General features: G+C 61.2%; 1 protein-coding gene across 1 annotated transcript; it reads left to right on the top strand.

Moving 5' to 3' along the window:
- On the top strand, positions 1–27,078 carry HTRA3 (HtrA serine peptidase 3). The gene is made up of 9 exons (XM_070462438.1): positions 1–590; positions 13,342–13,441; positions 16,151–16,373; positions 18,203–18,397; positions 19,290–19,322; positions 20,284–20,398; positions 22,509–22,557; positions 24,270–24,365; positions 25,955–27,078. Exons 1-9 carry the CDS (start codon positions 206–208, stop codon positions 26,118–26,120), a joined length of 1,362 nt encoding a protein of 453 aa, XP_070318539.1. The 5' UTR covers positions 1–205; the 3' UTR covers positions 26,121–27,078.
- The last annotated feature ends 827 nt before the right edge of the window (positions 27,079–27,905 follow it).

Here is a 27,905-nt window from a genome sequence, read left to right as displayed (position 1 = left end):
ACTGGGCGCCTCTCCAGTCCCCCTCGCCGCCGCGTTCCCCGCGCCCCGGGCATGTCCCTGCGGTCCCGGCGCCCGCCCGCCTAAGCCCGAGCCGCCGGCGCAGGTGGCCGCGTTCCCTCCGTCGGCGCTCGGAGCCGCGGCCTCGGTGCGCGTCCCCTCCCGGGGCCGATCCCCCGCGCTGCCGCCCGCCGCCGGCCGGTCCGACATGCAGGCGCGGGCGCTGCTCCTGGCCGCGCTGGCCGCCCTGGCGCTGGCCCGGGAGCCCCCGGCCGCGTCGTGCCCCGCGCGCTGCGATGTGTCGCGGTGCCCGAGCCCACGCTGCCCCGGCGGCTACGTGCCGGATCTCTGCAACTGCTGCCTCGTCTGCGCCGCCACCGAGGGCGAGCCGTGCGGCCGCCCCGTCGACTCGCCGTGCGGGGAGAGCCTGGAGTGCGTGCGCGGGCTGTGTCGCTGCCGCTGGGCGCACGCCGTGTGTGGCACCGACGGGCACACCTATGCCAACGTGTGCGCGCTGCAGGCGGCCAGCCGCCGCGCGCTGCAGCTCTCCGGGACGCCCGTGCGCCAGCTGCAGAAGGGTGCCTGCCCATCGGGTAAGCGCTCGGCCGGCCGGGGAGGGAGCATCAGCGTCGCTGGTGGGGGTGGGATGGGGGATGAAGAAGGTCTCCTGGGAAACGGAGCTCAGAGCCACGGCGGAGCTCTCCCCAGGGAACAAGTGACTTTTTCTTTTAGAGATCATCTCACCAGGCTTCTGGTCTTCAGGTCGGGGAACCCAGACGGGGAGAGGTAAAGTGCTGTCCCCAAGGTCACAGAAGTAGCCCACCGTGGTGAGACCAGGGGCTCTGTGACCACCCCCAAGGGGCCTGGTCCGCCCAGCATTTCTCCAGCCTCATTAAAATGTACCCACCTTGTGTCTCGTTTCCCCTGGTCCCCATATCCCTACCCTGCCTGGGTGTTGGATGCAAAGCACTCTTTGCTGGCCCTCGATGTCTCAATATTCAAAGGCAGTTGAGCCACATGTAGTGTTTTCTCTTTTTTTGTACTGCATTTAAAATGTGTCTCTGGAAGGTCGTTTAGTAATGGTGAGCCAGCGTGTGGGGTCTTTGGACTGTGTGTGGGGGCTCCGTGGGGACAGGCTGTGGGGTAAGAAATCTCTCAGTCCCATCAAAGCTTAGAGCACGCGTGCGTGTGTGCTAAGTGGCTCAGTCGTGTCTTTGTGACTCCATGGACTGTAGCCCGCCAGGCTCCTCTGTCCATGGGATTCTCCAGGCAAGAATTCTGGAGTGGGTTGCCATGCCCTCCTCCAGGGGTTCTTCCCCATCCAGGGATGGAAGCCACATCTCTCATCTCTTGCCTTGGCAGACCAGTTCTTTACTGCTGAGCCACTGGAGAAGCCCAACCTTAGAGTAGCCCCCCTAACCTGGGGTTGGCTCCAGATGGCTTCTTGCCACACAGGTTGACCCTGTGAAAGAAAATGCTAGAAAACCCTGCTGAGCCCATGCTCGTCTGGGGCATCTCTTGGGAAGGCAGGCTCCAGCGTTGGTTCCTCGGTGCTCTGAGGGCACGTCCTGCGCTGAGTTCACAGCAACTGAGAGGAATCAAGCTGTGTGTGTGTCCTCAGCCTGCAGCAGCCGGGGCGACGCTAACCCCCAGGACGGGCTCCACCATGGGGCACAGGGCCGCCTGGGGGGCCGGGGAGCCTGGAGGGGCTGAAGCGCTAGCTCTCCTGGGAAGAGAAGGCAGTGTGAACCGCCACATGGAGACCTTACTGTGTGTGGTGAGCTGGGTGGGGGAGAACATGCAGCCCAGAGCAGCTGGTGTGCAGGGGGATGTGTGTGTGCGTGCGTGTGTGTGCATGTGTGTGCATGTGTGTGCACTTGTGTGTGTGTGTGTGCATGTGGGTGGGTGTGCGTGCATGTGTGTATGTGTGCATGAGTATGCGTGTGTACATGTGTGACCCCAAGGCTGGACAGCTTGGTAGGGACAGGACCACCCATGTCCCATAAAGGTTGTACCTTAGACTTCACCCTTAGGCCAGGCTTCCCAAATCGGGTCTGGGATTCTGAAAACAAGTGTCCTGGGGCCCAAAAGTTCTGGAAAGTAAACTCCAGCCCTGCAGTGGGGAGTCACAGTCAACTTGAGTCTATCAGAGCTCCTGAGAAAACCTGCAACAAGGTAAAAACAAAAACAAAAAACCCCAAAATGATAAAAACCCAGAGTTTCCCAAGAGAACTTCAGCAAAGAGCTCCTTCCTGGGAGAATGCACGGGGTTCCAGGGAGCCTGGTTTGGGAAGCATTATGTGGGATTAGCCATGATTACATGGGACAGCCTTTGAAAGGTTTTAAGAGAAGTGAGGGTAATGTGGTCAGGCTTGTGCTTGGATTGTGCCCAGGAAACTGGGGGCGTGGGGCTGCTCAATGTCACGCACGGCGTGGGGGATGTTATCATTTACTGTGCGCCCACCGCACCCTCTGCCTTGGGGCTTAGAGCCAGCGGGCCCATCTCAGGCTATGCTGGCGGGTCAGACAGGCAGAGGGCTCAGGCTGGGCCTGGCCTGGGCACCCCCCAAAGCCAACTCTCCCAAGTAGTGGATTCTCTTAGAGTCAGGCTCCAGGGCGCCAGGGGCTGGAGTGAGTTGGAGGTGGTCTAGGCATTTTGAAGCCTTTATTTTCTTTAATAACTATTCAATGTTGTATTCTTTTTTTAAATGTTCATTTACTTGGCTGCACCGGGTCTTAGTTGAGGCCCAGAGGATCTTTAGTTGTGGTTGGTGAGCTCTTAATTGTTGCAAGTGGGACCTAGTTCCCTGACCAGGGATTGAACCCCGGGCCCCATACATTGGGAGCACAGTCTTAGCCACTGGACCACCAGGGACATCGTGAAAACTTTCTTCTTGGCTGATGGAGTCCCGGCTTGCGAAGCCCCTTCTCTTGTGTCCTGCTGGCTGTGGGGTGGTAACAAGGCCCCTGCAAGGAGGCAGAGCTTGGCTGTGTCCTGGAGAAACTCAGATAGTGGGGGAGACACGGGAGGCTGAGCAGAGAACAGTAATCTGGTGACCACAGGCAGACGCAGAGGGTTCAGGGGCTGAGTGGAAGGTCACCAGCTGGGGCTGTCCCTGCCCCTCCTACTAACGCAGTGCCGCCTGCGAGGTCCTTGTCCTCAGTTTCCTCATCTGTAAAGTGGGATGACTGCTCAGTTTTGGGGAATTGGTGCAGAGAGTAATGAGCTCCAGCACACAGACACATGCCTCTAATGAGCGGTCGACCGACAGTCCGTGTATTTTGTGTGTGATGATCACGCTTCTGACGCCTCCCACCACCCTTTCCATCACCTGATGAGGTCTGGGAGGCTCCCCAGAGGCGGAGCTCGGGTGCTGAGCCGCAGGAGGTGACCCGGGCTCTCTGGACATTTGGATGGGGAGGATGCAGGGAGACGGGGAGCCGGGCAGAGGCAGCCGCACCAGGCGGGCGCGCAGACCACATGCCCTGCCTTCAGAGCCCCAGCGGCAGGGGGCACCCAGAGCGGCTGAGGCCACTGGAGGGCGGGGAGGAGCGGCCTCGGTGGGCGGGGCGGCCTCGGTGGGCGGGGCCAGATGTGCCCAGCCTCCCCTGGGCGTCTTGCGCATGGACGGCCCGCCCTTGCTCCCGGCACCCGCCAGAGCACAGGGACCTCAGACACCTGGCTTCCCGCGAGGCAGCAGGGGCAGAGTCCAGCCCCTGTGGGACTGGAGCCGGTCCCAGGCTCCGACCGGCGCCATCTCACTTGGCGAAACCGTTCCTTACTCATGCACCCCAGATGTGCTCACAGAGGCTGGGAAGGGCCAAGTGATGGGGCTGAGGTCACTCGGCTGGGAAATGACCGAGGCAGGCCTGGCCCGGGTCTGGCTGGCACTCTTCTGCAGGCAGGGTGGCAGGGCCCCTGAGGTCTGGGGTCAGTGTCAGGCCTGGGTCTCCAGCGCCAACAGGCTCAACCTCTATAGCGTATCCTTGACAGCATTACCCGCCCCCCCAGCCTCCCTGGGGCCTGGTCAGAAATCACTGGGTGACCTCCATGTGTAGCGGCAGGTAAAGGGCTACTGTCTTCAGCGTTTCCCCCCTGGACGTGAGTCCTGAAGCTCCACCCTCACTTGCCTTTGGATGCACCCAGGGTCCTGTCTCCAGCCCCTTCCTTCCCTGAGCCGGAGTCCTGTGTCTCAGCTGGCCCTTACCCTCAACCGACAGGACCACCCCTGGGGAGTTTAGGTCAGAAGCCTTCATCACCCTTTGACCCCTTACTTCCCCCCATTCCTCACTCCCTGTCTGCAGGAGGGTCCTCAGCTCGACCTTGAGATATTCCCCGCAGGGTCCTTCCAGCCACGCTGGCCTCCGCGGACCTTTTCCGCCTCCCTCATCCTCCCTTTGGTCACTTCTTCACACGGCGGCCAGGGTGAATCCGTGCTGCCCGTCACGGGTGGGACTCTGCAGCAGCCCCCCAACGCCTGCACTGACCCCCGAACCCCTGTGCCGCCTGGGCCTGCCCGCCCCTCCAACGCCGTCTCCTCCCCTGCTCCAGCCACACTGGTCTCCTTTGCATCTCGGGGTCTTTGCACGTGCAGTGTCCACTGCACCAAATTCCCATTCCCTCACCTTCGTGGGGCCGAGTCCTCAACTTGCCTTAGCCTGTATGAGCGGCCCTCCCTGATTGCCTGGGTAATCCCCTTCGTCAGCCTCTTGGGCGCACCTTGGGGACTCCTCTGAACCACCTCACGTTTCTTCTCTGACTCAGTGCCTTATTTTCATCTTGCGGATGTCTGGTCTGTTTGTTCTCTGTGGGCCTGGCCCAGCAGTTGGGCTCACTTGGTGCCATTGGAATGAAAGTCCAGCCCATGTGGTGGGTGTTCCCTCCTTGCATACCCCCAGTGGTGGTGGGCTCACTACTACCTGGGGAGATTTTGCGCCTTCCCGTGTCTGTGCTAGACAGACACTACATGTTGGGGATGAGTATCCATCAGGGGGAGAGTAAATCGCAGAGCACTGCGTCTGCGTGGAGCAGAGGTGTCCCTTCTCACAGCCTCTGGCCACAGCTGCAGACCAGGAGGCCTGTGAGGCTGCAGTTAAGTCAGAATTTCGAGCCCCGGGGCGGTTCATTCGTCCTCAGTTGCTTCTGTCCGTGGGATTTTCCCAGCAAGAAGCCTGGAGGGCAATTCACAGCGTGGCATTTAATCGTCGGCTTTTACTGTTCAGCCCCAGCGCAGGTGCCAGTGGAGACTTTGGGCTCTGTTTATTTAAGAGCTCTGTTGACTTTCGGTGTTTGATCCGCTTAGCGGCTTCCCGGGCCTTGCACTCAGGACTCACAGGGCCTCCACCTCTCCGCTCCCCCCGCCCGGACCAGGCGCTGAGCTGCAGCCTCTGGCGGCTCCTGAGGACCCATGAGGAGCCAGGGGTCCGGCCAAGAGGGGCTTAGGGCCTGGACTGCTGTGCCGCCATCCTTTCCCGGCCAGGGCTTGGCCTAGACGGCACCCTCACCACCCCCCATGCTCCCTAAAGCTGGTCTGGAGGTGCGCTGGGATCCCACATCACCCCGTCTGGTCCTGTCTTCCCCAAGCCTGCCCCCTTCCCATGAACGTCCACACGGGACTCCCACTTGCCTTTGGGGACCAAGCAGGACTTCCCTTGCAGCCTGCCAGCTCAGTACATCCTGGATTCTGCTTGCTGTCCACCGCCACCACCACCAGCAGCCGAGTCCCTGTGAAGTCCCTGATCATCTGTGCCGTGAGGGACAAAGGACAAATGGGTGGAACTCAGGGGGAGAGAGAACCCATCTTTGGGATGGGGAGGGGGAGCAATGAGGGAGGGCTTCCTGGAAGAGGCGGCATCTAAACTGCCATGGAGATGGCAGATGCAAACAGAGCCCGTGCGGAGGAGGATAGCAGGAAAGGCTGAGCATAGGCTGGAGGAGCCGTGAGCGTGGCCCATCTTCAGGAAACGAGGGACCCCTGACGCTCGTGGGCAGTAGGTGTGCAGAGCAGGGTGCAGGGGCCCAGACTGTGGGAGTCTGGTGCCTGAGTGGGTCTGAGCTTGGCTGACAGCCAAGGGGGACAGGCTCCAGAGGCTCTGGGAGCTCATGACTGAGGGTGGCAGGGGGCAGGGCCTTTCCTGAAAGAGCAGGTTTAGAGGGCTCTGATTAGGTTCTGGTGTGGGTTCTGGCATGGAGGGTGGCCAGTGGGAGATGGGCTTCCATGGCAAGAGCCTGGCTGGTGAGCGGCCCTGTCCCTGCGTTGGTGCGTGCCATGTTGCTCTGTTTGCATCACTGAGAGGGGGCGGTTGGTGTTTGGGGCAGGGCCGCAGGCTTATTGCCCCTCCAGACTGTGGGGCCCCCTCCATGACCTGTGGGGCCCATGGAGCCCCACCTCCACCCCGTCCATTTCCAGGTCAGAGCTGGGCTTCAAGTCCACCTCCCAAGGGGACCTGACAGCGACCACCCAGCCACTTGGGGGATGAACTGCCCCGAGTCTGTCACGCCGCGAGCGTTGTGCCAGGGAAGCTGGAGCCCAGGTGTGACTGGCTCAAACCGCTGACGGCGTCCACCTGGCCCGACACATGCCCCCTCGGCTGCCAAAAGCAGAGAGTCACGTGGCCTCCTTGCAAGCCTGGGGTTCGTGCAAACCGGATGTGGAGTGGTGGGCCGCTGGCTGAGTCCCGCCAGAGGGACTGAAAGCCACCTCCTCCTGAGCTGCTCTGATGGCGGGAAGCCAGCAGGCTTCACCAGGGTCAAGGGCGAGACCTTGTGCTGCAGGCTAAATGCCCATCGTGTCTGGATGTGTTTGTCATGGCCTTTATAAGAAAAGACCCCAGCAAGGTACAGTGGCCTGCCCGAGGTCATCAGGTGGGAAGGGACAGCTCTGCCCTGAGCCTGGTCCCTCTGACTGTCCTTGTACACTGGGCAAGCCTCCAGCACCTTGAGGAAGTAGCCTCCCAGCTTAGTTTTGATAAAGGTGTTGAATAGTTGGAAATAGAGTGAAAGCACAGACTCCTTGCCCTAGAGTAGCACAGACATGGCCAGGACATGTGGGTGTGTGCCTCTCAAATAGAACGCCAAGCCTGCTGCAGAGGGTAGCAGGGGGCCCCCCGGAATTGTGCAGTGCACAGCCTGCCCAACTGTATGCTTTAGCCCTCTAGCAGAGCCAGGACTGAGACCCAGTTCTGCCCCAGCTCCGCCACTTCCCGTGGTGAGGCCCTGCATGTCTAGGCTCTCCACACCTTCAGCTTCCCCATCTGTGAAGGGAGGACAACAGACCCTTCTTCCTGGATCGTTGACAGTCGATGAGATAATTTACCCCAGTGTAAGGGCTAACAGGCATTAGTGGGAACAAACCTAAACGTTGCCAAGTGGACGTTTCTGACATGAATGGAGTTTATGAGAGGGAAGCAGGGCCTTTGAGGGTGGGAAGGAGCCAGAAGGCAGCATTGGCAGAAAGGCTACCACATGCCAGGCCTTGCCCACGGGGGTTCCCCTGGCCGCGTTTAGCCCCCACGTCACAGCTGAGGACCCTGAGCCCAGAGGAGTCAACTGCTAGGCCAGTAGGGCAGGGAGGGCTTCCTGTAGGAGGAAGACCAGAGGGTTGACCCCACCTTAGCTTGCAGGCGGCCCGGAGTCCTCCCTGGCCTGTGGGGCCCCTTCAATACAGTGCAGACAGGCTGGTGGCAGAGCCCCCTGCTCCGTGGTGTTGGCCGCAACCGCAGTGGGATTCACAGCCAGAGGAGCCGGGCTGACCCCAAGCTGAGGACGGGCCACGCCAGGCTCTCCTGGGAGCCGGACAGCCCATCACCCTGGACAAGGACCAACAAGGAGAAAGAGACGTGTCAGGGGTCGAGGGGCCTGGCTGCCAGCCTTGCTGGGTGCCCTGACCTCTCTGAGCCTTTTTCCTCGTCTGTACAATCGTGACGATCCCTGCCCTGCAGAGCAGCTGTGAAAATTCCCCGAAGCCCAAGTGCCCGGAGCCTGGGCTGGCGTGGCCTGTGGAGCGGAGGTCTGGCTGCAGCCCTCAGCCCTGTGTTCCAGGGACGGGAGGCTGGGGGTCCCAGACAGCAGGGGTCCCCCTCCCCCCCCCCACCCCGGGAGCCGCAGCAGGATCTGAAGTCACCGTCTTTGGCTGCAGGGAGACAGTTCACTCCAGGACAGGCGTGTTTTCAAGAAAAAGAAAAACACAGGCAGGGAGCCATCCTGGGAACTAATTAGATCCGGAAGGCAGCCCCTGGGGCTGTAAAGCGGCCCCTTGTGGGTGGTGGGTGGGGCCTGGGGGTGTGGGCGAGAGGCCGCAGAGGGGCCCCTGGGACCGTGCACCCACTCACAGGGCCCCTGTTCCCTGCGGCTCTCTGCTCACCGCCGTGGGTCAGGGGCACCCAGGCCACGGGGACATTCTCGAAGGACAGGTCTGGGAGGGTCACATAGGGCCTTGGGCCCCAGATGACAGAGCTTGGTCCCTGAGCCCACTGAGGCAGGGCGGGCTCCCCAGGGTTAGTGTGTTGGCCTGGGCCTGGGGGACTGCAGGAGAAAGAATGACTGCAAAGCGGGGGCACTGCAGAGCATGCGTGCTTGGGGAACCACAGCTGAGGGCCCCAGGAGGCCGGTGCGGCACTAGCGAGGCTGCGGGAGTGGGACTCGGACACCCCGGTCCCCAAGCCCTGGTGAGAGCTTGCCATCTGGCCTGCAGGCTGTAGTCAGCATTGCGGACAGGTGGGCCCAGCGTGGGACCTTGTGGGCACCTGCTGATGACCCCTCCATCCTCAGCTCTTAGCTGACCGCTGGGTGACGGTGGGGGTAGTGGGGGAGTCTTCTGATTGCAGGAGGCAATAGAAGAATGGGCAGTGACCGCCGAGTTAGAGGAAAAAACTGAGTCTCAGCCCTGGCTCTGCCTGTTGTGTGCTGGACGGGTAAGGCGTGCAGTCGGGCAGGTTGCGCACTGCACAATTCCAAGGGCAGCCGTCATGCTGTGATCTCTGTTAATAATGGTCCCAGTACTGTAATGTGCAGTACACAACCTGTGCGGCAATACGAGTGGCCCTGGGTGGGGTGTCTGGGCCAGTCCCTCTGCCATCCTGGGCCGGGACTTCCCCATCCATTTCCCGGGCCGTCATGAGTATCCAGAGTCAGCACACACAGAAGGTCCTCTTTCAGGGTCCGCCACTGTCAGCCCTCCCGGAAGCCCCGCCGCACAGAAACGCAGGAGGAGGGCCCCGGGCACCCTTGGCTCTTCTCCCGTCCCCGGGAGGTGCCGCTGGACCCCCGGCCTTGGGAGCTTTGCTCTGATGTCAAGTACTTCCTGACTAGGACTCTCAAGGCCTGCGGACTACAGCTTATTTTTGAAAACACACACATACACACAAATGCTAACAGCTGAATCTGGTCAAGACTGACTGTTGACTTCAGAACTTTGGCTCCAGGACAGGGTGAGGCCGGGGTGGGGGTTGTTAAAACCCCCCCAAATAAACAGAGTCTGCCTCCCAGCCGTGGGGCCCGAGGTTTTCAAGTGGAACGCGGCGGTGGGAACCGCGTCTCTTGTTTCCCACTGATTCATGGGATGATTCATCCGTGTGTGGGGAGGCGGCCCAGGAAGCCCGCCCTGCCCCGCCTCCCACCCCATCCCCACCACCCACCTCGCCCGATTAAAGGGACAGGACCTGGTGGGGAGGGGGTGGGGGGCTGTGAACCATCCGGCTGACCCAGGAGCTCTTGGGGTGCGCAGAGTCAGGGAGGGCAGAGGCTCAGGAGGCACCAGGCCTGCGTCCACCCTCAACTGTCTTCACCTCCAGCCCGTTTCCTGGCATGTGGCTCCCACGGCGAGACCTGCTTAGCAGGCTGAACCTTTGTGAAGATGTTTGCAGACCTACTGTGTGCTGCTGGATCAGATGGGGTCTGGCAGAGCATCCCTGCCCTCCATCCTTCCCACCCTCCCCCTCTCAGGGGCCGCCGTGGGGGTCGCCTCTGCTGGTGACAGCTGGGCTGACAGGTCTGCTGTGTCCCAAAGGAGCTGGTGCGCGGGTGGGAGGTGAGCCTTGCCCGGCTTCTCCCTGGGGTTCCTGCAGCCACCGGGGCCCTGCCACCTGCCCGCGGGGGCGCTGGAGACACAGTGCAGCCTCCCGCTCTCACACTCACCAGCCCAGCTCACAGCAACCCCCCCACACACACACCCGCCCCGACCAGGCCTCCATGTCTTCCGTCTCTGTCTAACCTGCCTGGGGCAGAACCTTCAGGAAATCCACAAACCCAAACAAAGTCACCCATCACCCTACCTCTGCCCCAAACGGCCATCGTGAAATCTTTTGGTGTGTTTTCCTGCCAGCCTATGGCCCGTGAATATTTTACAGGGGGGTTTTGTATCGTCCCATGAAATTGAGTGTCGCTGATTTTAACTCATCTCTGGAGAGACTGCATTGGAAAGAACAGCACCTGCGGGGCGGTCCAGATCTGTGGGCGGCCGGGTCAGTGGCTCAGCAGCTTGGTCAGCTTGGGGTGCGCTCTGCTGGCCAGCGGGACCTGGGCTGGATCAGCTGGCAGGGAGCAGATGTGCCTAAAGCTCTGTGGAGTCCCTGAGATCGGGGATGGAGTCAGAGTCTCAGAGGTCGGGGATGAAGTCCCTGAGGTCAGGGACGGGGTCTCTGAGGTAGGGGGATGGAGTCCCTGGGATCAGGGATGGAATCAGGGTCGTGGGATGGGGTCCCTGATATGGGGACGGGGTCCCTGAGGTTGGGGAACGGGGTCCCTGAGGTCGGGGAACGGGGTCCCTGAGGTTGGGGACGGGGCCCCTGAGGTCGGGGAATGGGGTCCCTGAGGTCGGGGAACGGGGTCCCTGAGGTTGGGGACGGGGCCCCTGAGGTCGGGGAATGGGGTCCCTGAGGTCGGGGACGGGGCCCCTGAGGTTGGGGACGGGGCCCCTGAGGTCGGGTCCCGTGGGTCCCGTGGCAGCACGGCCTCTTCTGATCCGATGCTCTTTCCCCTCCCTCTTCCTTGCTCACGCTGGGCCCGGTTTACGGTCGGCCGGACCAGCAGCAGCTGTCCTCCTACTGTGTCTTTGCACCTCTGTTCCCTTCCGCCCAGCGCGCCCTTCCTGGGCCTGCCTCTGTCCCATCGCTGGTCACACGGTGCTGGGACTGGCCGGCCACTGGCCTGTTCCCAGCACGGGGTGTGCACCCAGAAGGTGCTCGGCATCCCTATGAGAGCGAGTGCGGCGCACCGGGCCTTATGCCGGGAGCCCCAAGGAGGATCTGGGAGAAACCGCCAGGGGGCTACCTGGAGGAGCCGGGGTTTGAGCTGCACCTGGGACAGGCCGAGCGTCGTGGTAGGGGGCACTCGGGAGAGGTCCGGGAGGGAGGAGGCACAGAGAGGTGGGCGATGGAGCTGGGGGTGAGTGGCCCCACTGGGAGGGGTGATACCTGGCCTTGCCCATGTGGGCTTGCCTGTCCCAGCGCAGAGCGGTGGTGGGCACGAGTCTAGGTTAAAGAATTTCCAGGCCTAGTGCCAAGCCCTCCCCGCCTGTGTTCTCCGGGAACCCTGGGGACATGAGGATTGCCTGGTAGGGGAGAACCTTGTGAGACCGCAGAACCTGAAGTGGCCCCTCCGCCTTGAAGACAGACATGAGTGCAGGTCCCCAGCGCCCTTGGACGGGGCAGCAGAGCTAGGCTCAGCCCCGGGCTAGCAGGCCAGTAGCTTCTCCTCCAGAATTTCGGGGACTGTTAGCAATCCACCTGGAAGTAAACGTGCTGGGCATCTGCGTGTGCTGGGAGCCGCAGAGCCCTGGCCTGGGGTGGGCCCCCAGTCTGTGACCATGACCTCTGAACCTGAGACGCCACCCCTCCACTGGGCTCTGCCTCTGCAGGGGGCCCCTGGCGGCCCGCAGTTTGATCATCAAGGAGCCAAGACTGGGGCACGTCCCAGCTAGGCTCCGGCCGCCCTGGACAGGCGGCCTTTGATTCAGGCTGACCGCGGGAGGCTGGGCCCTCCACGGTCAGTGACCACGGGCTGATTGAGAGGCAGACATCACAGGGTCGGTGGGGTGGGCCCTCCTCGCCTCCCCTGACCACGGAGCCCAAGGCAAGCTCTGTTCTGGGCCCCGAGTCCCAGTCAGGCTTTAATGCACAGTCAGGGCCTTGGTGGGGGTGGTCCGGGGGGAAGGAGGGCCCTAAGGACAGGGAGACCTGTGGCCCCATCCAGAACCTGGCTCTGCTCCAATGGAGTTTCCATTTTTCCACCTTCGGGATGGAACCAATGACCCCTGCCCTGGCCGCCCCCTGGACAGCCGGGGAGATGAGTCTGGCTGTGGGTGGGGACCTCACTTGTCCACAGAGGCTTCCGAGGCCCCGATCGTGGGCCTGCGCTCCTTCCCGTCCCCTTGGACTGTCGGGAAAACCAGATTTTCTCCAGATCTTGGTGCCCGGTCACTCCCCAGAGACCCTCAGCTGCGGAGCTGGGCTTTATGGGCTGAGCCCTCTTTGTTCAGCACCTTCACAGAGCCTTAAGTTTCGCAAGTCACATCCTCCCCAGGGCAGCCGCGGCCAGGAGGTCTGATCGAGGTCCGCTGGATTGCAGCGGACTGTTCCCGCAGCTCTCTGGGGTGGGCAGGGGTGGAGAGGCCCAGAGACTGTAAGCGATTTGCCTAAAGCCACACAGCTGGAGCCCAGCCCGGCGCTCCTCTCAGGCCCTGGGAGCCGCTTACAGGCAGTGCTGGGCAGTGTGGGCTCCAGATAACCCTGCTGTCCAGTGGGGGCCCTGGGAGACCCCAGCACGTACGCCCGCACGGAGACCAAAGGGGCTATGGGCCTTGTGCCACCCACATGCCTCAGGCCTGTGGTCCCGGCAGGCGGCTGCTGACGGCAGCAGAAATGTGAGCCGGTGAAGGCCCCGGGGAAGGTCGCGAGCTGCCTGGCAAGGCGGCCTGGGGCCGGGCCAAGCTCGACACACGCAGAGGGGCCCTGGCAAGTCAGACGGCGGCAGCCCGATGTGGCCCAGGAGGGGGCCGCCCCACGGCCGGGGAGCGCCCACCCAGGGGGCTTCGGCCGTGACCTTGTCCAGCCACTGCACGGGCCCAGGGCCTGCAGGGACAGGCCAGAGCTGCGAGCTGGGGTGAGGTGGGGGACGGTTTCTTCACGCCAATACACTCCTGCCTAGGAAAGAAAGGGCAAGGGCCCTTGGCAGCTGGCCCAGAGAGATCCAGCCCGAGCTTTCTGAGAGTGCTTTGTGGCCTAGGATAAGTGTCCTGACCTCTCTGAGCCTCTCGGCCAGGCTGACGATGTGAGGTGGGGAAGCCTGGATCCTGATCCTGGCGGTCTGGGCCGCACTAATGCACCTGGTTCTTCCTGCCAGTGTAGGTCTCCACCAGCTGACCAGCCCGCGGTACAAGTTCAACTTCATCGCCGACGTGGTGGAGAAGATCGCGCCGGCCGTGGTCCATATAGAGCTCTTCCTGAGGTGCGTGGAGCCCCTTGTGGCCCGCCCCCACCATCTCCTGGGCCCAAATGAGACGCGATCCTAGCCCCGGGGGGGCAGTAGAGACCAGAGTGGCTGTGCAATCCAGCGGACCTCGATCAGACCTCCTGGCCGCGGCTGCCCTGGGGAGGATGTCCCTCCCCAGTCCTGACCTCGTGGCCTAGAGAGGCAGAAAGCAGCTCGCACATGACCCGGCTGCTCACAGGCACTGTCTGAGCTGATGCCGCCCTGCAAACCCCCGGCTCCCATGGAATCCTGGGGTCTCCTCCCAAATTGACTTAGACACTGCAGCTCTGTCTTAACCTCACAGCCGCTGTGTGTGGAGGGGGCCGGCAGGGGCCCAGACGGGACACACAGGGTCAGACCCACCCCCACTTCCAACCTGCTGGGGTCGGAAGGAGCCAGCCCCTTGCGTGCCACGCTGCCTGAGGGGACCGTCACCAAGGCCTCAGCCGCAACCCCAGGGCCTCGCTTGACTGGACTTCACAGCGCTTTCCCCGAGTGGTGGGGGTGGCCAGCGTCATCAAGCCCCCCCAGGGCACAGGGGACGAGGGAGTCCACCCCCCACCCCATCCTGGGCAGGGGGCCGGGAGTGGGCAGAATCACTCCCACCCTGACTCCTGGCCCCAGCACAGGACTTGGCCCCTGCCCGCTGGCCGTGGAGCTTGGCCAATGGGAGCCCCTCTCTCCCGGCATCCTGCCCCTGACCTCTGGAGGGCTGGGGCGGGTCTCAGCACCAACGGTGCTCCAGGGGCTGAGCAGACGCCTGGCGCGAGCTCAGCATGGTCCTCGGAACCTGCTCTGTGCCCATCACCACAAGGGCTGCCCTTCCTGCCGTTCTGAGCTGACCTGCAGCCCCCGGCCTCGTGCCACCTCCCAGAGGAGACAGCCAGGCCCAGCCGCCCGCCCCTCAGTGCTGACCGACGGCGCATCCCATGGGTCAGGAAGGCAGGCTCCCATGTCCCCATTTTCTGGATGTGGAAACAGAGGCCTGGGCAGTTGCCCCAGGTTCAGGGCTGACTCCCAGGTCTCTGGCATCTCAGAATCGAGCCCATCCTCCTGCAACACACTGACCCCTCACTGCACTTTCCAAGGGCCTTAGACCCTGAAATGTGTCTTTAGGGAAATAATAGCCCAACATGTGAATGGCCTGTCCTTGACCTTGCAGGTGGCTTGTAGAGGGGGGCAGCATCCTTCCAGACACCAGCCCTGAACCAGCTAGTTTGCTGACTACAGTGGGAGGCAGCAATGCTGGGTCCAGCCTTCCTTGGAGGCTGATGTCCCGGGGTGGGGGTGGGGAGATGCCAAGGTGGGCGTCATCCCAGACACGGGCGGCGTGGTCCTCCAGCACGGGCACCTCCGGCTGTGACCCCGGAGTGTGCGGGGGGAGGCCCTGGGCCACCTGTGGCTCTTCCTCAGACCCAGGGCGAGTCCTGCAACCAGCAGGCCCCACAGGGCTCGGGTGCAGTTACTGCTCAGGGAACCACACGGAACCGGGTGGAGGGCGTGGGCAGGAGCTGGTCTCAGGCCTGAGCGACCGATGCTCTGATCACCGCGCAGAGGGGCTGAGTGGCCAGGCTGCCTGGGGCAAAGCCTGGCTCTGCCGTTCCCCGGCCTGACCCGGGCGGCTACTTCATGCCCCTGGGCCTGGGTCCCCACCTGTGAACTGATGTGGGCAGGAGGCTGACCCCTCTGAGCCTCAGTCTTCTCATCTAGGAAATGGGCTGACACCACCTCCCCTGAGCCGGGCGGCTGCCGACCTTGTTTCCCCACCTGTGAACTGGGTGGCCTCTCTATCTTGTAGGGTGGCCGGGAGCACGATGTGACTCGGCCCCTGGCCCCGTGGGAGCGCTTGGTGACCTTGGTTGTCTCTGACCTGCTGGGGAGGTGGCGTTTCTGCATTTCTCAGAGATCCGCTCCGCTGTTGCTCCCCACCCTGCCCCATCCCCGCCCCCTAACACACACACACAGTTAGACCCTTTGTGGCTGGGGTCTGTCCAGCAGCCTCGGGCATGGATGACCTGCCCCGTCCAGGCCCCAAAGACAGAGGCGACCCTCCCCGGGGAAGGCTCTGAGCCTTCCAGGACTTCAGGGCAGGCAGCCAAGGCTCCGGTGGGAGGTGGGAGCACGGGCCCTCAGTGTTTACGACCTTCTCTCTGTGCAGCTGGAGATCTGGGACACTGACGTTCCCCAGGGACCTGCTGAGTCCTGCGGAGCCGTGTGCACACCCTTTTGTCTTCCATATGGCTTATTGACCAACTGCCTGCAGACAGGCACCCTGCTCGCTGGAGCAGGTGGTGTTGGCCCATTTCCCAGATGGGGAGACTGAGGCTCAGAGGGGTCAGCCTCCTGACTGTCCACAGCCAGGCAGATGTAAGTGGGGACTGGACCTGAGGTTACAATCCTGGTCTGTCTGGCTCCAGGGCAGGAAGTGCCTGCTGCATTATCAAGGCGCTGACATTCACAGGCCTCATGTCTCATCCTTGCAAGTGGCAAGTCACAGGTCATCATCCCCCTATCTGTGGCTGTGAAATGAGTCCAGACTTAATGACTGGCCAAGGCCACAGCCATGAGGTGGCAGAGCCAGGATTCAATCTTAAGGCCTGGTGGTTGATTGTCTGCCTTGGCCCCTGGCTGTGGCCGCCCCCACCCGCAGTCCTGACCCAGCCCACCCACCTGCCTCCCCCACAGACATCCTCTGTTTGGCCGCAACGTGCCCCTGTCCAGCGGCTCAGGCTTCATCATGTCAGAGGCGGGCTTGATCGTCACCAACGCTCACGTGGTGTCCAGCACCAACACCGTCTCGGGCCGGCAGCAGCTCAAGGTGCAGCTGCAGAACGGTGACACCTACGAGGCCACCATCAAGGACATCGACAAGAAGTCGGACATCGCCACAATCAAGATCCACCCCAAGGTGAGTGGGTGGTGGTGGGGGGAGCCCTTCCTGGACCCTGGAGCTCAGAGACCTCTCAGCCCCACTTTCCCGTCAGACACTCAGAGGAACCGAGGCCCCTGGGGACTGGCAACGTGTCCTAGTCTTCGGTCTAGTCAGACTAGAACCCCGGTATCTGGACACTGCCCTCCAGGCCCTAAGTGGCCCGTGCAGGGCAGGGAAGGCTGCCTTCCGGGAAATGTGCCACTCCCACACGGAGGGTGGAGGATCTCCAGGGCGGGGGACACTTCCATTGTCCCTCCCAGGACTATTGCTGGAGATGCCACTGACCCTCCTGGCGACGCCCTCCTGCATGTTTCTTGGTGTTCAGCATCATGGTCCCGGCTCCACGGGGCAGTGTGGGCTCACCTGGGGTGACCTGTGCCCTGCACACGCCATGCAGTCCATGGCAGGGGTGGACGGGCCCACGTGGGCCGGGGAGTCCAGCTTGGTTGAGCTTGCACCCAGCTTCTGCTCTTTCTGAATAAAAGTTGCCAGGATTTGAGATGACCAGTGTTTTGCAAGGAGGCCTCCCCTTGCCCGGTCACAGGAGAGGGAATTCAGAGACTCCACGAAATTATCCTAACGGAGATCCTTGCCCACTTTTAGAGCCCTTTCACAGTCGTTCCTGAGCCCAGGACACCATCTTTATGTTGGAGACGGGGAAACTGGGGATGACGGGAGGGCCGTACTCAAGGTCAGGTTGGCAGACGTTTTCCGTGAAGCGCCGGACAGTGAATGATGTAGGCTTCGCAGGCCCTGTGGTCTCTGTCGCAACCTCTCCACTCTGAACCATCCTGGGAAGGCAGCCACAGGCCAGACAGATGGCTGGGCTGCGGTCCAGGGAAAGATGTGTTTACAGAAGAGGCTGCTGGATCTGACTGGATTTGGCCAAGGGCCGCAATATGCACCCCCTGCCCGAGGACCCCCGTGGGGAGAGGCAGAGCATTTAGAGCCCCGGGTGGGCGGCCACTGGGTCTCTCCCCTTCCAGGCGCTGGAATCTCCCCCTGGGGAGTGGAGGGGTGCATCCTAGCAGCCACCAAAGATGCTGGCAGGGTCAGTAGGACCAGGTGCCCAGATATACCCAGTGCCTGCTCGGGTTCTCCTGACCGCAGGTCTGACTCCCAGCCCCCAGCCCTGCGTTAAACTGGACTCTGGGGAAAGTGCTGACCCGCATTGTCCCCTCTGGGTCCTCGTCCCAGATGCCGTTCCCTAGGTCCTCACCTGGGACCCCGTGTGTCTCTTGCCGAGGCTTCACTGCCCAGCAGCATAGAATGTGGCACGCTGAGGCTCCATGCCTCCCACGTGGGCACAGCTCTCAACGCCTGCTTAACCCTCACTTCTGTGTACAGCGTTTTTCCTGTTTATCAAGAGCTGCTGTGAAAACCAGAAAACTTCTCACTTGAGTTGGAGGCAGACAGTACACAGGGGATGCTCCTGACACGGGAGGAGCGGCTGGATGGATGGAGCCCACGGTCCTGAGGGTCTGCGGCTCAGGGCCCTGCCCTCTGACCTCTTCCGGAGTCAACAGAGGCCCCTGGGATCTGGGCACGGCTGTGCCCCCGGGCCATGCCCAGCCGGACCTCTCTGTGTCCTCCCTGCCATGGACCCTGTGGCCTGCCTTGGGGAGACCTGTGGTCCCTGTGAATGCCAGCCCTGGGTCTGGTGGCCCCCAAGGGTCAGCTAGCCTTGCATTGGCCTGCCGCTCTGGGGACCACCGTTCTGGGGGCCTGGCCATAATTTGGCTCTGGTCCCACCAAAGGCCCACCACTGAGCTTCTTTTCCCACGTCCTCCTTGCCTCCTCCCCAGAAAAAGCTCCCGGCGCTGCTGCTGGGCCACTCGGCAGACCTGCGGCCCGGCGAGTTCGTGGTGGCCATTGGCAGCCCCTTTGCCCTGCAGAACACGGTGACCACTGGCATCGTCAGCACAGCCCAGCGGGACGGCCGGGAGCTGGGCCTCCGGGACTCCGACATGGACTACATCCAGACGGATGCCATCATCAATGTGAGTCCACACAGCGGCCTCAAGATCGGTCCCCAGAGCCCCCCCCCCCCAGAGCCCCGCCCCCAGAGCCCCTCCGTCTCTGACATGTCCACTGGCTGGAAAGTTCTTTCCTTACATTAAGTGCAGCTCTGACTCCCGGGACTTCTGCCCGTGGGCACCAGGCCGGTCCTCGCAGTCTTAGAGGCCGCAACCCTGATCTGGGACAGCCCTTCAGAGTCGTAGAGACGCAGCCAAGACCTTAGAAATATCTTTGCCTAAATCACACACCCTGTCAACATCATTATTACTACTACTATCGTTATTCCATTGGATGCCACCTCTTGCATTCACAAAGCCTTTGCCCAGACACCCAGCACCTGCCGCCTCTCTGCTTTATCATGGTTCAAACCCTCTTCTGGGAAGTGCGGGTCTTTGAAAGATTTCTCAATGCCAGTGGAGTGAGAAACGGTGCCCTGTCCTGCATCCGCCAGGGAGGGTGGAAACACGGATGAGAGGCTGGAGGGAACCCGTGAGATCTGGGCGGACAGCACCGGCCAGCTCAGACCCGGATGATCAGAGTCGGCCGTGCACTGGGCCGCTGCGGGCCTCAGCCTTCTTGTCTGTGGAATGGGCGCTGAGGCCTTTCAAGCCTGTGGTGCTCAGTCGCTTCATTGTGTCCGACTCTTTGCGACCCCATGGACTGTAGCCTGCCAGGCTTCTCTATCCATGGAATTTTCGGGGCAAGAATAGTGGAGTGGGCTGCCCTTTCCTTCTCTATTCAACCCCGTTGCGGGAGGAAATTCAATTACATGTTTCTGGGCCATTTGGATGGTAGTTTCTGCAGAAAAACTTCAGAAACCCTCCAGGAGGGGAGGTTTGGGGCCCGGCTCATGTGGTATTTCGTCCTCTGCAGTACGGGAACTCCGGGGGACCGCTGGTGAACCTGGTGAGTGTCCCCTAGAGTGGGAGCCTCGAGTTTTCTGGGGCCCTGTTCACACTGGGGTGGGCGGCACAGCCTCGAGGGGTGCGTGGGACCCAGAACACGGGCCTCATGCCCTCACACCCAGTGGTCTGGGGGCCCCGGAGGGCGATGCGACCCCAAGCACATGCCGCCCCCAGGGGAGCGGGTGCTGTCGGAGGAGTGATGGAGGTCTGAGAGCAGCAGGACCCGGCCTGTGGTGGGCCTGGGGCAGGGGACGTGGGTTGGGGGCCGGTCCCCTCGTCATCGTGTTGACGGGGGCGGAGCTGGGCTTACCACACACCCCGGCCTCCAGGCTCCCTGGGGCTGGCCCCTGCGTCTGGACCACGTAAGAATGGACACGGGGTGGGGGGGAATCCCGCAGGAATGCTGGGGCAGGGGTGTCTGCCCGGCACCCCGGGAGGAGCTGCGGCTAGGAGTGGGGTCTCAAGTGGCAGATCAGCCCAAGCTGCATCTGCCTCCTGGGGGGGGTGCAGGACAGAGAGGGAGCCCAGCTCGAAAGGGACGAACAGTGGAGGAGGCTGGGGGCTGCCCTGGCCCCAGGTCCCCCCACCCTGCCTCTCGAAGAGGGGATAGAGGGTCCCCCAGTCCTCACCACGTCCCTCTTGGCTCCAGCCCCTCAGAAGGCTGGCTGGGGGGCGTCCTCGGTCAGTAGGCACAGCTTCTCGGGGGCAGGCTGCGGCTTCCCAGGTCAACACTCTACAGTGATGGAGCTAGGGGGTCAGGTGTGGAGGCGAACGGCGGGAGAGGTGGGGGCCCCTGACTCAGACCTGGACCCCGGAGCACCTTTAGGGGGCTTCTCAGGGACGGTGCTGACGGCCAGAGCCGCCCGTCTGGGAGCCGAGTCGCACAGACACGCTGCTCTGCCACTGAGCCCAGTGGCCTCTTGGGTTCTCGGAGTGACCGCCCGCTCTGATCTCTCACCCAGGACGGCGAGGTCATTGGCATCAACACGCTCAAGGTCGCAGCCGGTATCTCCTTTGCCATCCCCTCGGACCGCATCACGCGCTTCCTCTCAGAGTTCCAGGACAAGACTGGCAAAGGTACGGAGCCCCCACGTGGGGTCAGGGACGCTGTCCCAGGACTGAGCTCGCAGCCTCCAGCAGGGCCAGGCGATCCCACAGTGCTCTGTGATGGCACCCACTCCCCAGTCCACCCTGATGTCCCGAGACCCCCACACCGCAACCTCTCTCCCATCCTCTCCTCACCTCATGATGATGATCACCCCCGCGCCTCTAGACTGTCCCCTCTGGCTGGGGATCACCTATCTCACCTCCCACCTCCTAAGGTGGTGGCCCCCAAATTTCACTTGTCTGAGCTGCTCCATAGTTGTCAGAACCCAGATAGAACTTCCTTCTATCCCATTAACCCATCTGCCCTCCCACCCACCAGCCCATCCACCTACTCACCAACCTGCCCATCCATCCATCCTTCCTCCCACCCAGGCACCAACTCATCCATCCACCCACTCATCCCTTCCTCCGCCTATCCTTCCTTTCTACCTTCTTTTTCTTGCTTTCCTTCCTTCCATCCTTCCTTCTGTTCATCCATCCATCCATCCACCCCTCCTGCATCTTTTTATCTGTCTAGTTTTTGAGATGATGGTTTTCCTTCTTCATCTTTTGATATGGTAAATTTCTTTGGTTGGTTTTAAAATACTAAGCTATCCTTGCGTTCCTGGAATAAACCTCACTTAGTGGTGATGTATTATCCTTTTTGATATATTGTTGGGTTTGATTTGCTGAAAGCATTTCAAGACTTTTCGCATCTATCTTCATGAGGAATGTGGGTCTAGTTCTGTTTCGTTTGGGTGTTGGGATAATGAGTTGCAGAGTGGCTTAGGAAAAACACTCCCTCTTCTACTTTCCATTTTCTACTGCAATACTGTTTTATTTCTGACACATCTGATCAGCAAAAAGTGGGGTTTCCCCCTGCCAAGCAGGGTGTCTTACAATTTAACTCAATTGTGACACTGTCTACCCAGAGATAGCATCAGACCCCACAAGTTATCCCTAATTAGTCTGGCTAAAAACTTATCAATTTTATTGATTACAAAAAGTCAACTTTTGGTTTTCATTTATTTTTTCCACTTTTTCCATTTTCTATTTCTTTGATTTCTATTCTTTATTATTTCTTTTCTTCTGCCTACATTAGATTTCATTTGATCTTCTTTTTCTAGTTTTAAGGAGAAGGCTGAAGTCATTGATTTGATATCATCCTTCTTTTCTGATATTGGTACTTTAGTGCTATTAATTCCCCTCTAAGTACTGCTTCACCTCCATCCCACGAAGTTGGTACGTTGTATTTTGTTTTGTTTTTTCAATTTAAAATGCTTTCTAATTTCTCTTTTGATCTATTCCTTAGAGTTGGGTTTTTTGGAAGTATATATATTTACTTTCTAAGTTATTGTGACTCTTGCAGATACCTTGTAGTTTAACTCCACTGTGGCCGGGGAGCGTATTTTTATTTCATGACATTTTAAAAATGTGCTGACACTTGTTTAAGTTTGTTGTTGTTCAGTTGTTAGTTGTGTCTGACCCTTTGTGACCCCATGGACTGCAGCACACCAGGCTTCCCTATCCTTCACCATGTTTAGGTTTGGACTATGTGAAGGTGGTTTTGGGGTCTGAGACATCTGCTTCGTCACAGACTGGAGAAGCTGGGGGCCTAGAGCTACCACCTCAGCCTTCTATGTTTGCATTGCTCCAGCCAGGGGGCCTGCCGCGTCGTTAGAGCTCCCTGGGTGTTATCAATTAATATCTGGTTTATGGAAAAGGCAGGAGGAGGTGACCAGTTCAGATCAGAGCAAGGCAACTTGGGGAGCCTGCAGGATGGAGGCTGGATCGGGGAGCTCCCCTGTCCACTGGGGTCGGGTGGGGGGCCCAGCAAGGGAGCAGATGTCAGAACTGATGTGGGTGAATGGTGCCTGGTGATGCGGGTGGGCCCGAAGCCACCAGACCAGAACCAGGACCTCTCCCAGGCCCTCAGGAGCAGCCACGTGGGGAGATGTGCCTCTGGGGAGAGCTCACACAGGGGCTGGGCTGGCCCCAGGAGGGTGGCCCCTGCTGCCTTCTGCTCCTTAGCCAGGCCCCTCGGGGAGCGCTGAGGCTTTCGTGGTGGCGCTAACCGAGTCCTGACATGCTCTGTTTCTAGACTGGAAGAAGCGCTTCATCGGCATCCGGATGCGGACCATCACACCAAGGTGAGTGTCCAGAGGACACTGGCGCCCACCGCCCCTCCATTCTCACCCCCCATCCCCCCCTCCTCCTGGACCCTGGCCCCGACGTGCCTGGCCACTGGCAGGTGCTTCCATGGACCAGACACACCCAGGCTTCTGAGCCTTTGCTCAGGTCAGTCCCTTGGCCTGGAACGCCTTCCCCCTCAGCCTGATCCAAAGGACTCCGTTCAGGTGCTCCTCCTCCAAGAAGCCTCCCAGATTAGTTTCCCTGGGGCTACCATAACAAATCACCCCCAAGTTAGTGGCTTAAAACAACAGAAATTCATTCTGTCAACAGTTCTGGAAGCCCGCAGTCCAAACTCAAGGGGTCAGCAGGGCTGTGCTCCCTGGATGCTTCAGGGAAGGGTCCTTCCTTGTATCTCCCAGCTTCTGGTGGTTCCAGGTGTTTCTTGGGTTGTATTTGCATCGCTGCAAGCTTTGCCTTTCTCGTCGCATGATGGGCACAAAGCCCCCAGCTTAGAGCCAGGACACCTCCCAGACTCTCAAGAGCAGCCCCGTGGGGAGAGGTGACTCTGGGCGCCTGATCACACGGGAGCTGGGCTGGTCGAAGGACGGTGGTCCCTGCTCCCTTCTCCCTCTGTTTCTCTGATAAAAAAACACCAGCCATTGGATTTCAGGACCACCCTAAGTCAGGCTGATCTCATCTCGAGGTTCTTAACCAGCCGCATCCGCCAAGTCCCTATGTCCAAACAAGGTCACGTTCTGAGGCCTGAGCAGACTTGAACTCTGGGAAGGGGACACCATTCTCCCTCCCCGGAGGCTACTTCAAGGGGAGGAGAGTCTCCTCTTCACTTGCGCAGTTGTGCTTCCCTCCCCAGCTTGCACTGGGTCCCCCAGTGTCAGAGCTGCCCACCCCCAACCTTGGCCATGAGCTGTTTGTGAACAAGCACTGTGTCCTGCTCACCCCCAGGGCCAGGACTATAACAGAGCAGGTGTCTGCAAATTCTGAGTGTGTGAAATAGGGGAGGGGCTGGGGAAGAGGAGGGACAGGGAGGAAGGAAAGGAGGCCGAAGGGAAGAAAATGCAAAGTCCAAGGGTTTAGAGAAGGAAGAGGTCACTGCGTTGGGGGGCTCTGGGGAGAACTAAGCTCGCCTGAGTGACCCTCCCACCCACACAGCCCCTAGGATGACCTTCCTTCCTGTGTCGGCAGCCGTTCCTCTAGGGAATAAATCTGAAAGCAATTTGGAATCAAGACCAATGTGCCAATTTACTGTCTAAAGGTGCTATTTTTCTCTTCCATCCAGCTGTTCATTACACCATACTTGCAGCCTTCTGAGTCTCCACGGTCACCCGTTGTCTGTTCATCCTCCTTCCGTCTGCCCATCTATCCGTCACTCTTTCCTTCCCTCCATCCCGCCATCTGATCACCCATCCCTCTGCCTTTCCTTCCCTCCTTTCCCCTCCTGCCACTCATCCTCCCATCTGTCCGTCACCCTTCCCACTCCACACTTCCTACCATCCACCCTCACTGAGATTTCTCTTGAGGAGCCCGAGTTGAGTGGGGGTCACAAGAACAAGTGACAACCCAGAGTGGTCCGTGGCAGGACCGGGCAGCGTGGGGGCACAGAGGAGGCTCCCCGTCCTGGGTGGAGGAGGGGACGAGGGCGCACCTTTGTACTAAGGAGTCAGCTTAGAGGCCCAGAAGAAGTGCCTTAACGGTGGGACTGTCTTTTCAGTTTGGTGGAGGAGCTAAAGGCCAGTAACCCAGACTTCCCGGCGGTCAGCAGTGGGATTTATGTGCAAGAGGTTGTTCCGAATTCACCTTCTCAGAGGTAGGCTCCAACAGAGGAAGCAAGAAGGCTGGGAGGGCGGGCTCGGGGCCTGGGCTCGACTTGACTGACCTTGCATGACCTTGAGCTTCCTGGCAATGTGGTGTAATGTGAAAGTGGCAGGCGGGATCCTGGCCAGTCCTTTAAGCTGGGCTCAGGCTAGAGGGTGAAGGCTGTCCCCTCCTTGGCCCAGAGTGTCCTTCACTTTGGGTCTGGAGAGACAGAGTAGTGGAGGTCCCCACCCCGAGCTGAGAACCCCATGCCAGCCTCACTCTCACCAGCCTCTCGGGTCAGCCTGGGTCTTTCCTGGCCAGTTTCCACATCTGCGAAATGGGCATGATTCTGCCTACTCTTCCTCTCCCATGAGACACTGTCAAGATCAAAAGGGGGTCAAAGGCTGGCTTCCTCGGAAACCACTGAACACGCGAGAAAGGTCGAATGTTGCAGCACGGTGGGCTTAAGCAGGCTGTGCGGGGGTGATGGCATGCGTGAGCCTGTGCCCTGGGCCGGCTCTGAACACGCACCCGCCTCTCCTCCAGGGTCCATCTGTGCCGTGGGGGGGCTCCTTGGGATCCTGCTTCTAAACTGCAGCTTCGGGACCAAGAAGTAGCCGATGTGGGGTCTGGGGCTCCTCTGGGGGCACGTGGAGCCAGGCAGGAGGGTCCCCCTGCCCCTTTAACCCAACAGGACGCGTTTTCTCTGTTTCATGTGCTGGGCTGGAAGACGCGGATCCCTGGGGTCTTCCTGCCCTGAACATGGCACGTGTGGTCAGCGGGCAGCTGGCCTGCAGTAAAAACTGTCGAGATACCGATCTGTGATGCCAAAGAATAATCACCCCCGACTCAAGCTCTCTGTTCGGGGGTGCTGGGGCAGCAGGCAGGCGTCAGGGAGAGTGGCCACATGCAGGGCGCCCGGGACAGGGGAGCTCGTTGGGGACGGTGGCTGCGGCTGACCCAGACTGGGCTGTGAGCTGGGCGTTCCAGCTGCGCCCCCTCAAGGGCGTCTCACTGGAGCCTGCGAGGTGTGGGCTCTCGTCCCATTGCTCAGATGGGAAGACTGAGCTTTGACGCAGTCAGTCATCCAAGGTCACGCAGCTCACGCGTGTGGATCTGGGTCCTGTCCCCCGCGAACCTGACCTCGGTGCCACCCTGCCTGCCCTCTGGATGGAGGGGAAGGTCATGGCAAGTCAGGTGCAGAAGGGCGCTGGCCTCGCTCGCTCCAGCCCTGACGGGAAAGTCTTAGCAACAGCAGCAGCGGTGGAATCAATACCCTGGACCTCACTGTAATTTGCAAAGAGTGTCCCCACCCAGGGCTGCAGTGGCGGGAACCGAAGCTCACGGGGCCATGTCCCTGGCCCAGGTGGGGAGACCACAGCCAGAACGTGACCCCAGCCCCTCTGCTGTACAGAAAAGCCGACCGGCAAAGCACTAGCCGCTGGTCGGACAGCGGTCTCCGCCTGGGGTGAGAGCCTGGTGGTCAGCACCCTGTTCTCACCTGTTGAAGTGACCTTCCTTAAACCCGCAGCTGTTAGAGGCGCCCAGGCCCCGGCCTCTTGGGGACGAGCTGTGACCGCCTCTGTCTCCCATTGGCAGGGGAGGTATCCAGGATGGCGACATCATCGTCAAGGTCAACGGGCGGCCCCTGGCCGACTCGAGCGAGCTGCAGGAGGCCGTGCTCACCGAGTCCCCCCTGCTGCTGGAGGTGCGGCGGGGCAATGACGACCTGCTCTTCAGCATCGCGCCCGAGGTGGTCCTGTGAAGGCGGGGCCGTCTCCCCCCCACCCCACCCGTCGCCGAGGACTGCGGCCCGCGGGCCAGCTCCCCCCAGAGCCGCTGCCCCCACACGGGATCAGGACGAAGGACCCGGGTCGGTCCTCAGCACAGCCGGCGGACTCTTCCCGGCGTCCAGCACTGGAGCCACAGGCTGGCTGGGCGTGGCCAGGGGCCCGCATCTCAGCCTGCATCACGGTGCCCCGGGGGGGGCAGTCGATTGCCCACCATCTCCACCAAATGCTCCGGAGGGTCCCTCCACGTTCCCGGATCTAGAAGACTCGTATTTCCCCCAAAGCCCCTCCTCTCTCCCGCCTTCCTGCCTTTGCACCGAGCGTAGGATACCTCTCTGTAAACGCCCACCATTCCTTCCCCACCCTGACCTCCCCGGCTCTCACTGACCAGATCTCTGGCCCCCAGTCTCCTCCTCTCCCCGGGGCGCCCCTCTGCGCCCCCAGCACAGCTCCCATCACCTTAAATGACCAGGGCTGTCTGCCTGGCTCACCTGCTCCCACTGAGGAGTCGGGCTTGGCGGGTCTGGCCGGCAGCTGGCACCGTGAAGCGTCCCCTGTCGACCTAGCTGAGCCCTAGGGCCTCCCAGGTGGGAGAGGAGCAAGCAGAGAAGGAGCAGAGAGTGTCTGCCCCCCGCCCCCCGCCACCGGGAGGCTGGCCTGTCCTCCCGGAGAGGACCCTGGGGTGGGGCGGTGTGCAGGGGTGTGGAGGAAGCTGGGACCCGCGGGCAAGGGGAGGCAAGGACTGAGCCGCCGGCCTCCCGAGCTGTTCCGCAGGCAGCGGGGACTCGTGGAGTCCCCAGGAGCTCAGGCGGTCCCCTCTCGACAGGGAGCCTGTTTCCAGGTGACCCCGTGAGCTCCCCAGTGCAGTCCGGTCCCCGAGTTGCTTGTACTGTATGTTTCTCTACTGTATGGAAATTAAAGTTTACAAGCACATGTTTCTGGGCCAGCAAGGGTGCGTCTGGGGCCTCCTGCCCACTCCTGCACAGTTCCTACTGACCCAGAGCTGACCCATGCCTCAGTAGATGCAGATGGGGGGTGGTGTCAACCGCCGGAGCAGCGCCCGGGCATTGCCACGCCCCAGCCACCCTGCCCTCAGCCCCAGGATCCCCACTTCGACTCCTGGCCCCTGGTCCCCAGCAAGATGGCCATGGTGGTGGCTGGAATCCTGCTCAGTACCTAGAGGGACTCACAGGAGACAGGCCTGGAGTAGGGTGGGGGGTGGAGGTGCTAAGTGGGGCTGACTGTGTGGCTGCGGGCCAGCTGGACAAATGAGGTCGGGGTGGGGGATGGGGAATCAGACTGAAGAGCTCTCAGCACCCACAGCCAGAAAAGAACCCAAGACCATCTGACGATGCCGTGATCTGGTTCACCATCCTAGCTTTGCGATCCCAGGGTTCAGGCGATCACAGAACTGAGCACGCTCCCCACCACAAGCCACGTCCAGGCCCTGCTGGGGAAGGAGGGGCCGGGCACAGAGGCCACCCTGCAAGGCGCCTCCCAGCCCCACCACGCGGTGGTCCCTGTCAGTTCACCGCCCCAGAGCCTGGCCCAGCCCACACGGTGGGACCGTCCACCTCGCAGGGAGCCCCCGTGCCCCTCGCCCATGCAGGGTGGACCAGACCACCCCCAGAGAGCAGGCCTGTGCCATCTCATCCCCCCGCCCCTTCCCCCGTCCACTGCCCAACCTGGAACAGTCCTGATGCCCAGGGTCGGTCAGCTTGCTGAGGTCTCTGTCTCACCCGCCTTGGGCAGGCCCCTGC

This window comes from Odocoileus virginianus, unplaced genomic scaffold, assembly GCF_023699985.2.
Source record: "Odocoileus virginianus isolate 20LAN1187 ecotype Illinois unplaced genomic scaffold, Ovbor_1.2 Unplaced_Scaffold_5, whole genome shotgun sequence".
NCBI lineage: Eukaryota > Metazoa > Chordata > Mammalia > Artiodactyla > Cervidae > Odocoileus > Odocoileus virginianus.
Note: the sequence above shows the minus strand (reverse complement) of the source record. Positions and strands in the feature narration are given on the sequence as shown.